The sequence below is a fragment of the Athene noctua genome, chromosome 3 (genome assembly GCF_965140245.1).
Source record: "Athene noctua chromosome 3, bAthNoc1.hap1.1, whole genome shotgun sequence".
NCBI classification, from domain to species: Eukaryota; Metazoa; Chordata; class Aves; order Strigiformes; family Strigidae; genus Athene; species Athene noctua.
Genome location: NC_134039.1, coordinates 31,499,160 through 31,509,240, shown reverse-complemented (window position 1 = coordinate 31,509,240; position 10,081 = coordinate 31,499,160). Strand labels below are relative to the sequence as shown.

Sequence of the window (10,081 nt, the reverse complement as noted above, 5' to 3'; positions counted from 1 at the left end):
TCGTGCAGGTCCTGGCAGGGAGATACTCGCCCTAAGAAGAGGGCTACCGGCCGCGACGCGGGTCTCCTCTGGACGGGGAAAGATCAGCGGTGGAGCGTCTTTACGAAGACGTTTTTTTCGGCAGCTCTCCGCCCGATCGCGCTCCCGCCTTCCTTGGGGCGGTGGTTTTGCAGGAGCTGTCCTCACCCCAGCCAGGACTGGGGGCGGCGGCGGGGAGCGCGGGCCGGAGGTGAGCGCGCGGGGCGGCAGCGCCGGGCGGGTGTCGCCTCGCCATGGCCAAGCACCACCCGGACCTCATCTTCTGCCGCAAGCAGGCGGGCGTGGGTGAGTCCCGCAGGGGCGTCCCGGCCACCTACCCTCACCTTCTCCCCGCTGCGGAGCGAGGGGGAGGCCTGCGTGTGCTCTTACTGGCCGTTAGGCGCGCGCGTGGCCGTTAGGCCTGGCGGAGGGGGGAGGGGCACCCGCCTCGCTCTTCCCTCCCTATTTTATCTCACTTTGATTTTGATGTTCTGCCGTGGGAGAGGAGCCCCTGTGGGGAAGGAAAGTCCCTCTGGGGGGAAGGTCCCGGGCGCTAACCCCGTCCAAGGTGCTCCCCCGGGGTCCGTCCTGACGTGTCCAACCTTAGCCTCCTCTTCCTCGGGTGGGGGGAAAGGCAGATGGCGTTGGTGGCCGTACTTGGAAAAATACTGGTTTAATGTATTTTATTCTTGTTGCGGTGGCCATAGCAGTGCAACCAGGAGAATGAGCCGAAGGCGTCAGACAGCGCTGGGAGGATCTTTCTGGCTGCAGAATAAAATTAGTTTCCAGGTTATACCTGTGTACAGATAATGAGCTTTATTCTTGTCACTTGGGTCAGAATTTGCCCTGCTAAGTCTTAAAGAAGTCTTATACAAGATTAGAAGTCAAGATATCTCTTCCAAGAGAATTTAACATGCAATTTTCTGAAATAACTGTAAACACAAAATATTCAGCTGCACTGTCCATGGGAAACTTCTCTTTAGAATAGTTATTGCAGCTAACACTCTCTCTGTGTTGAAAATTCATTTCCAGCCTGACAAATCCCTTGAACCTCAAAACTTTAGCTGAATCACTGTTTAGTCTTTGTGAATGTCTGGTCTGGTCTGGACATCTGGTCTTTAGAACTTGATATTTATGGCATTTATCCAAGTTACTAACAACATTGTTGAGTTTCCTAGACGAGTGACAAGGCTTCTAAGATACATTTAACTACCTTCATGTTCTGATGTGGAGAAGGTATTTGGACTGCCTTAAATCAAATAAACACTTGATTTTATTTTTTTTTTTTGGTCTCATTAAAACCAGTATAAAAGCTATGCCAGGGCTCACGTATAGGATTTCTTTTGGTCAGGTCTGAAACAACTGGCTGTGTTTGAAATGGAATAATGAATGTAGGTTTTCTTACTGTCAACAGATGTCATTGTACATTCACAGTGCATCTAAACTTAGATCTTGGTGAATGTCTCCAGGATATATATTGTTTATCATTAATATGTTTGTATTTGGACTCAAACTGTTTCTGTGGTTTACTTTTTTTTAAAAAAACAAAGACTGTTCACTGCAGAGGATAATTATTTGATGTTCAAGCTTGTAGTTACTTAAATTTTTCTCCTGCTTCTGCCTCAAATAAATTATTTTCTTCTTTTTCTTACAGCAATTGGAAGACTTTGTGAAAAATGTAAGTATAGCTTCTACATATAGATGCTTGGGGACATGGTTAGAGCATACAGTTTGGATTTGCAGATTGGATTCTATTTTTGGTTTAATCACAAACTGGATGTCACTCTTTGATATGGGAACAGTTACTTGAATATTGCAAGTATACATCAATGAATACTTATAAAGTTACATGTTCAAATAGATTGTCACACAAATGCACACTGTTGTAGAGTATATGCTGCCAGCATTTTCAGTAGCTGAGGGTACAGTGACTTCTTGATTGGTTCCTTGTAATCTGTAATATAAAATGATCAGCCTGATCATTTCAAAGCAGGAAAAAAAATTGCATTTTTGGAATCTGACTTCTTCACACCGTGAGAGTGTTTCCCTTCAGCATCTGGGAGAAAAAGAAATGGTGGGGATGGGGAACACCTAGAGTTAGAGCGAAAAAGAAAACCTACAGAATCAAATGCCAGTGCTCAACTGTAGAAAGGAAGAAAGAGTATGATCTGTCATTAGATCCTTGTAGGGGAACAGAACAAATAAGATGACTAGTTCATGACTCAAAAAGAGTACAAAAATAAGCAAAGTAGGGAGAAGCAGCAGTTTGAAGCAACAAGATTGTTTTCAAGAGCACTCAGCAGTGAAACAGATTCCCGTTAGTAGTTGAGGGCTGTTGTGCTGGAGGTTTAAGAGCAGGTTAGATGAGCTGTTTGTGGGACTCAGGATTAGATGCCTTGGGAACTAGTAATAGGATATGAAGCCTTTCATCCCTAGGTCAGTGTTTTGGATAAGGTCCAGCACAGCAGGGACTGTCAGTGGCATCTGATGGCTGCTTGTATGATATGAGTGCTTGAATTTCACTCAGTTCCTTGTGAGAAATCAAGAGCAACTTTTGTGAAATGGCTGTTCATGCCAGTTTGCCCTTTATTTGGCCTTCTTACAGATGAAGGATTAAAGGGACCACAAGTACAGTCTCTTATCTCATCTCTTTGAGAATAGTAACTCCACACTTTTGTTGATGTGGCACTGTCGGAGAAGCTTACACTGTTGCTTCTGTGTAGGTAAGGACACTAGTCCTGTCAGTCCAGCATTTTTTTCGCAAGTGAAAAATTCAGGAAATGTTCTAGAGTAAAAGTAATGATACCATCTAAGCAGGTGTTGGCTAATCACGGACAAAATGACTTTGGGTTTCTTCTCTGATTGTGGATGCATTAATTAAATTTTTAAAAATCAAATATTGCAGGCTACTGGCCCTTATTCCTCTCAAGTCTTCATGCAAATACAAAGTTGCACCCTGCGTCTGCAAGATAAATTTCCGCAGTTCAGTTGTATTGTGTTTGAGTGTACAGGCAAGTTTTTTGACTAGGAAGCTTTTCATCTTCAATGTGGGGGTGGAGAAAAGGGTGTTCTGTACCAAAGGCTCTGCTGTACTTGCAGGTGATGGCAAGTGCGTGATCTGCGACTCCTATGTGCGGCCCTGCACTCTTGTGCGCATCTGTGATGAGTGTAACTACGGCTCGTATCAAGGGCGCTGTGTGATCTGTGGAGGTCCGGGAGTGTCTGATGCCTACTACTGCAAGGAGTGTACCATCCAGGAAAAAGACGTATGTTGTCATCCAGTCTTCTGTTGAATTGGTTATGTCTTTATTTAGTATCCACGCTTACCTTTAAGGGGCTTGGAACTACTGAAATAAGCACTGGGACACAGGACACTTGGGTTCCACTACCAATATTGGCACTGGCTTTCATTACCTTATAACTTTCTTCCCCCGTTGGTAGTTCCCCATGTTTGCAAAGCATCTTGAGATATCATAGAATTTTGAGGTATCGTAACTGTCTTCATCCTGAAGGATCTTTGGCTGCTTTGCACTGCATGCTTATGTTTTGCTTCCTCCACACCCTGCAAGTTACCACTTTAAATTGTTATCTTACTAGATCTCTCGGCCTAGGTTTTATCCAGATCAGAGATATTCCAGACACTGCAAAGGCAGGGGTGGGAGCAGCTTCTCACTGGAAACCCATTATCGGCCACCAACCAAGGGCACCTACAGCCTGTGGAGTCACCACCTGTGTTTTCCTTTGGATTACAGCATAAATTTAGATCTTAGCATCCAGTGTCTAGACCACTAATTGTGTTTTACAAGTTTAAAGTTTCCTGTACAATTTCAGTGGGATATTGATTTTTTTAAAAAAAATTTTTTTTCTGGAATGGCCTATATTGTAGACATCTCTTTTTCTGCTAACACTTCTTGGTGTAACAAACCCTTATTTGTATAGTCAGTGCTATAATCTTTTTATAATCCTCTTGCCCTGAAAGATAGCCATTGTGCATGTGAAATGAGACAGCTATTCACCCCCTGTCTAACACAATGAGTGCAAGACATGAAGAACTGCAAATGAAGTGATAGAAAGACCTTAGGGAAGAGCAAGAAGATGATGCTCACAGTTGCAATATCCCCAGAATATGGACCTGATAGCTGTGAGAGTGTCTGTTAAAGGTGGTTTGGGTTTTGATTCTTTGCAAATGCCCTCTCCAGCACATCCTAATGACAGTTGAGAACACACTGAGAGAATGGTTCAGATTGATTTAGAGGAACATGTGCAGCTGGGTGAGTTGCTGGTTTAGTTCTCTGGAGTGCCTGTGTTTTCTCTAGAGGCCTACAGCTAATTTCAGGACAGGGGCAGGTCCTCATCTGAATTTAATCATTAGATCTGACAAGGACCATAATCTTTCTTAGTATCTAACGATGGATATAAGCACTGTGGTGGTGGTGCGGCCTCCTGCTTTAGAAATGCTGTGAGAAACAGTAGGTTTTTTCACTTGCCTTTGGAACCAAGACACCTGGCTTGATAAGTCATGAATAAAATAGGCTTGGGCTTATTTTTACTAATTCATATTGATTCCCAACAGGTATTTTTCATAACCTAAGCTCACCTATAGCTTGTCATGCCTGTTTCAGGTGTGAAATAGCCAGCTGCTCTGCAAGGGAGGATTGTAGAAAGTGTAGAGCTGGAGCAAGAGAATGACTAGTCAGAACTGAGGTATTTTGACAGTTGGGTGAAGGCTGCTGCAGATGCCAACAGTTGCTCTGTACCAGCAAACTCAAATGTTAGTGGTTATTGCAGATGTGAAATTGCAGATCTGAAACAGCAGTTTTGACATGATTGACTTGCAGGGTTGAAAAGTGCTGGCACAGGTGTAGGGTGCTCAGAACAAGAAAAGTGAAGCATGCAGCCTGTCACAATTACGGTAGCAGGTCTAGTGTCAATAAGAAAAGCAGATGGACAGAGCTCTCTACCAGGAGCTCTAACACTCCACGGTTTCAGTCACAGCACTTCCATCATCATCAGCGAAAGACTGGAAACAATAGCGAAGCAAGAAGCAAATACTAAAATGTAGGGAGGAAGTGGAATGCTGTTGGACACAAAGGAAAGGGCCTGGTTACTCTTGGTCCATTTGTTCTGATGGAGTGAGGAACTCAGGTATTGTTTCATCCCACTTCAATCTGTGGGTAAGGGTCAAAATCCCACCTTGTCACCCAGGACAGCTCTGAGTTGCAAAAAGTAATCTTTTCTCGGGGATAGGAGCATGCTCATATGCTGCCTCCTTAGGAGGAGGTAAAAGAATGAACAGAGCCCTGCAATAATGCTGTCAGGATTGTCAGATTCCCTGGATCGTGGGAGGCAAGGCTTGGAAGAGTCCTGTTATTGAAGTTTGAAATCAAATAAGGAGACAGTAGCTAGAGATGGGTTGTGGCAGGTGTATGGGGAAGGGTGATATTCCCCCCCCTCCATTATTTCTACCATGCAGACCCTCCCCACCATGTTGCATCTCCTGCACAGGAGCAGGTATCAGTGGAGCAACCTGGATGCAGTTTCTACAGCAGCTGACATCTGCCCAGAGACTTTCTAAATCTAATCCACTCGGGTTTACACAACAGTCAAAAACATGTATTCCTCTGCCTGCTGGGCCCCTCATAGCTGCTGTTCCCTGCCACAGCATTTTGCCCTCAAGAGTTATGCAGATGCTGGGCTCAGGTAGCCCATGGACAAACATTCTCTGGTACATCAAGAGGTGCATCTCTGATTTGTCTTTGCAACCACACGTCTGAGGTGGGTGTCCCCCACTCCCCTTCTTGCATTTCTTGTGGCTTTTTTCTCACTGTCTACTGGAATTCAGGTTCAAGAACTTACCCTTGTAGCTGCTGTGAACAGCTGTCCTCTCCCAAGATGACTGTACAGCCTCTGCAGTATCAGTGCAGCAATCAATCCAAGATGCAGGAAATCTGAGATTCAGTTCTGCTGTCACAGCTGAGAGGGTTCCCTAAACATGAGAATGGCTCGGTGACATCTAAAGCAACAGGATTCTTTTTTGCTAAGGAGGGGAGAGGTTGTTCCCCTGGGCTCTATAAATCCCACCTATTCTAATTCAGAAAGAATCCAGTCTTGAGGCACTGAGCATCCTTTTCATTAAACTGCTGATATTATATGAACTGTTTTCCATCTTCACCCTGAGGAAGAGAATGTCCTAAAGTAATGTTAAACAGACATCTATCCTCTTCTCTATTCCAATCTTCTTGCTGGTAGTAACCAGCATTGGAGAGAAGTTTGTCTGCACAGGTGTTACAAATGTGTGTTGAGGACAGGGTGAGAAGTGTGGGAACTGAGATCCTACTAGAACTGTGTAAATGGTGATACTGTTCTCTTTGCCCATCTCCTAACTTACATCCTCTTTTCTTCTTACAGAGAGATGGTTGCCCGAAGATTGTCAACCTGGGCAGTTCCAAGACAGATCTCTTCTATGAAAGGAAAAAGTATGGCTTCAAGAAGAGGTGATCCTATCCATATGTGGCTACACCTCTTGTTGGGTTGGCAAGAGGGTCTTGGAACATCTCTGGACTTTACTATTATTGAAAACCGGTTGATTATTTTTTTTCTAAAGCTGTACAAATTCAGTAGTATACTTGGGGTTAGAGAAGTAATGGACTGAGTGGGGACTGAAACTTGATCAGGACTGACTATAAGAAAGAGCAAATGAGGATTGCTGTCTCTTGCCTTTTCAGAAGCTCTGCTAGTAGCTGCCCCAGCTGGCTATAAAAATCCTGCTGGGCAAGTATTTATACATGGAGACCAGCATAGTAAAAAGCAAGTGCCACTTCTGCTGTGGGGAGACACGGTTCTTACCAGGCTTCCTCTCAGTTTTTTGAAATCGCGCCTCACATCAGTATTGAAGAACAGAGCACCAATCCCATGTGTCCTCTCCCCACCCTGTCTTCCTCCAGTATATTTCCATGCTGCCCTCTTTTGTAAGGAACCTGCTCATGGCTGGTGCCTTTCTAGGGAGAGCACAGCTGTTCCATGTTTTCTTTGACAGATTAATCCAAGGCCCTTTCTTGTAACCATTTCTGTAGGATGCATACCAATAAAGCTTCTTCTTTTTTTCTTTTTCTTTTTTTTTTTTTTATAACAAGGATTTCTCTCCATTTCATTCTGTGCCTAGCCTCTCTGGAGCTTTCTGGGGACATGCAGGATTAGCCCAGCTAGAACTGCACAATGGGTTATCTGGTTTCTGACAGAGTCTGCCTATGGTCATGTGACCTTGCTGCAAGGAGCTTCAGGGAATGGCTATCGCTTTTGTCTGCCTGTGATCCCAGCCACTGATCATTTTGTCCCATAGCGTGAGGATCGCTGAGCTTGTAACCCTTATCCTAGCTAATACGGCTGTGGATGTTGTTTCACCATGCAAACATCCAATCCCTTTCTAAAACCTACTAAGCTATTTGACTCGCTATCCTGTTCTTGTGAATAAGTTAAAGCCTTCCCTGCTGTAACTGGAAACCAACTATTGTGTTTTAGGCTATTAGCCGTGTGCATGCTGAAAACCAGAGGCTGCTTGTTTGTCAAATACCAGTACAGGCTAAAAGCAGTCTGTTGGCTCAGCAGAGATCTGGGAACGGGTGCCTTTATGCAGAAGCAGAACTGACTTCCCTGCTAGTGTGTGTGCTCCTCAGATAGTTAAACCAGGGTCCTAGCTCCGCATGCCCTGTAATCCTTGAAGTATTCATAGTCTGAGCAGAGTCTGTGCTACAGTAATGGGATTTTCTTTGTGTATTTTTCTTGGGGTGCAGAGCCTGTTTTGTGCCCCTTCCAGGATTTCAGTTGTTCCCCCTGAGGTTAGTACTGATTCCTCTAACTCCTCTCTGGCTTACATGCCCCTTCTTCCTGCTCCAGCCATTTAGGTGTTCTGGATAAGAGTGAAAACAAGCAGACAAGTTGTGATCATTCTTCCCTTCAAAGTAATTTCTTCCTGCTGCAGTTGGCTCTAGCTATGACTGGTCCTACAACCATCTCAGCTGCTCCACCCTCTCCTACCACCAGCTATTAATCCTGTCAGGTTTCTCTTCCAAGGTTTTTGCAGTCCTGAGAGTATCTGTATGTCTTCTTCCCTGCACCATGGTTCCCTTTCACAGCTTCTGGTTGATTTTTACTAATGTGGATGCCATTTGCCAAGATGTTCAAAGCAAACTGGTTCTTTGGTTTCAGCAAACCCACCCTCTCAAAGGAATTCTGCCCAAATAAGCAGCTGCCTCTTGTTCCTGACAGGGAAGCCCATGTCAGCCATTATCAGCCATGTTAAATTCTGTATTTCTTTAAAAGCAGGACATGACGTGCAGATTTTTTTGTACCTGGAACTTTATCACTTCAGCCAGAATTTATCACTTGCTCTCAGTCAGGCCGCCCAAATTATCACACTAGGAATGCAAAAGGTTTATACGTCATTTTTTCTTTCCCGGAAGTTTCTAAGATGATAAAAGTTGCTCAGTGAAGGTAGAGGGAAACAAAGTTTGAATTATTTCTTTTGTCTCAGGAGTTATTGCCCCTCATGCAGGGCCCGCTAGAAGATCTAATTTTAGAGCAGCCCTTGTTCCCGATCATTTAGCAGAATCAGTGAGGCAGGGGTTGCTATAGAGATACAAGTCTCCCCATCCCTTCCCCCACCCCCAAAAAGGGCTAAGCATACTTACTTTCTTGGCACTCCGGGTGCCCTCACTCTGACTTCTGGGTATATCAGTCTTGTGTTCTGGCAGCAATGAGAGTTAAGCTGCCATTTCTAGTTGTTCTGAGTCACCAGGCAGGTGGAGAGAGGGAGGGACAGGCCTTTTCCCCTTTGCCTTGTTTGCTCAGACAGCTCTGGGGAGAATGCCAAATGCTGCTGGTGCTCAGTTCAGCGCCACTGCCTTTCTGGTACTTTCAGAGCGTGGATGGGACATTGCCCTGAAGCTGCTAATTCAGACAAGGGTAATGGATACAGTTGGGTAGCCCAGAAAAACTCAGCCTTGCTTATGTGGTGGTGATTTCTGTTCACCAGCAAATGAAACCCAGGCAGGGCCCCTAGAAAAGTGCAATATTTCATACCTAAATAGATTTTAAAGTACTTCTACAGCAGAAAGAGATTTCCTGGCAGTACTGGAGACCAGAGCACATGCTAAAAGGGTGAGCTTCCCTGCAGGGGAGGAGGATGAGACAAGCTGTGTCCTGCTACTGCGTGCCTGCCAAGCTCTGGAGGGCTTCATCAGACCTTGGAGTCTTAAGCAGCATGGTTCAGGGGCTCCCTGACTGCCAGCTGTGAAGCACTTGCATGACAACTGCAAGAAAGGGTGGGAGGGATGGCGGTGTCTCTGTGGCAGCAGAAACCCCATGGTGCTGCCTTCAAATCCTAATTGCATGGAGCTAAATGTGTCTTCCTGCCATTTCTTTTCTAGGTAGGGTTATCTCTTTATTTTCCTTTTTTAGTCAAAAGGATGTCATGTAATAATTTAAAAAACCCCTTTATTTCAAATATTTACATTGACATGGGACCTCTTGGCCTATTAAGTAATTGGCTTCTTTGTTGCCAGTACTAACAAAGCATTGCTGCATTTTGAAATGTAGGTGTTCCCTGTTACACGCCTCTTCAGACCAACTACCAGCCACAGCTACAACCAAGCTCAGCAAATAGCTCTGTAACACACCTCTCGTCCTTTGAATCATCTAGACCTTGTCTTGACAAAGTCCTTGAGCCTGAAGCATTACCTTTCTTTAAAAAAAACCCAAAAACTAGGGTAGGCAAAGGCCTTGAGTCTGCCTGTGAACCTTCCCTGGGGGAGTTGCATAGACAAAATTCTGCCTCTGAAACCTCACCTGCAGAGGAGCTGTTGTTTTCTCATTACCGGGATCAGCTGGAGGTGTTGTTTGGTGTTTCACTAGCAGGAAAGAATTTTTCGTTTCCTTGAGGTTGTCATGTGACTTGAATGTAAAGAGGATTCAGGGTATGGCAGTGTTAATTATGCCCGATTATGACCTGACTGCCCTTCCTTGGCATTAAATAACCCAGCAAAATGAGCTCTGGCCTGGTGGCCTG

At 44.8% G+C, this 10,081-nt stretch overlaps 1 protein-coding gene and 1 long non-coding RNA gene across 2 annotated transcripts; one reads left to right on the top strand and one right to left on the bottom strand.

Annotated features, from left to right (window-relative positions):
• The first annotated feature begins 65 nt into the window (after positions 1-65).
• On the top strand, positions 66-7,127 carry PHF5A (PHD finger protein 5A). Its single transcript, XM_074902574.1, has 4 exons — positions 66-324; positions 1,673-1,696; positions 3,118-3,284; positions 6,427-7,127. Exons 1-4 carry the CDS (start codon positions 273-275, stop codon positions 6,514-6,516), a joined length of 333 nt encoding a protein of 110 aa, XP_074758675.1. The 5' UTR covers positions 66-272; the 3' UTR covers positions 6,517-7,127.
• LOC141959124 (uncharacterized) lies at positions 335-9,356 on the bottom strand. Its single transcript, XR_012633398.1, has 3 exons — positions 8,706-9,356; positions 5,875-6,004; positions 335-783 (listed from the first exon to the last, which is right to left on the bottom strand). It is a non-coding gene; the product is annotated as an uncharacterized LOC141959124 (long non-coding RNA).
• Between the last annotated feature and the right edge of the window lie 725 nt (positions 9,357-10,081).

What these genes read in the sequence shown, in the direction of transcription:
- PHF5A (XM_074902574.1), top strand. Translation starts at nt 273, where the DNA reads ATGGCCAAGCACCACCCGGACCTCATCTTCTGCCGCAAGCAGGCGGGC. An exon ending in TGGAAGACTTTGTGAAAAAT is followed by an intron (nt 1,697 to 3,117) that starts GTAAGTATAGCT and finishes CTGTACTTGCAG; the next exon opens with GTGATGGCAAGTGCGTGATC. An exon ending in GTACCATCCAGGAAAAAGAC is followed by an intron (nt 3,285 to 6,426) that starts GTATGTTGTCAT and finishes TTCTTCTTACAG; the next exon opens with AGAGATGGTTGCCCGAAGAT.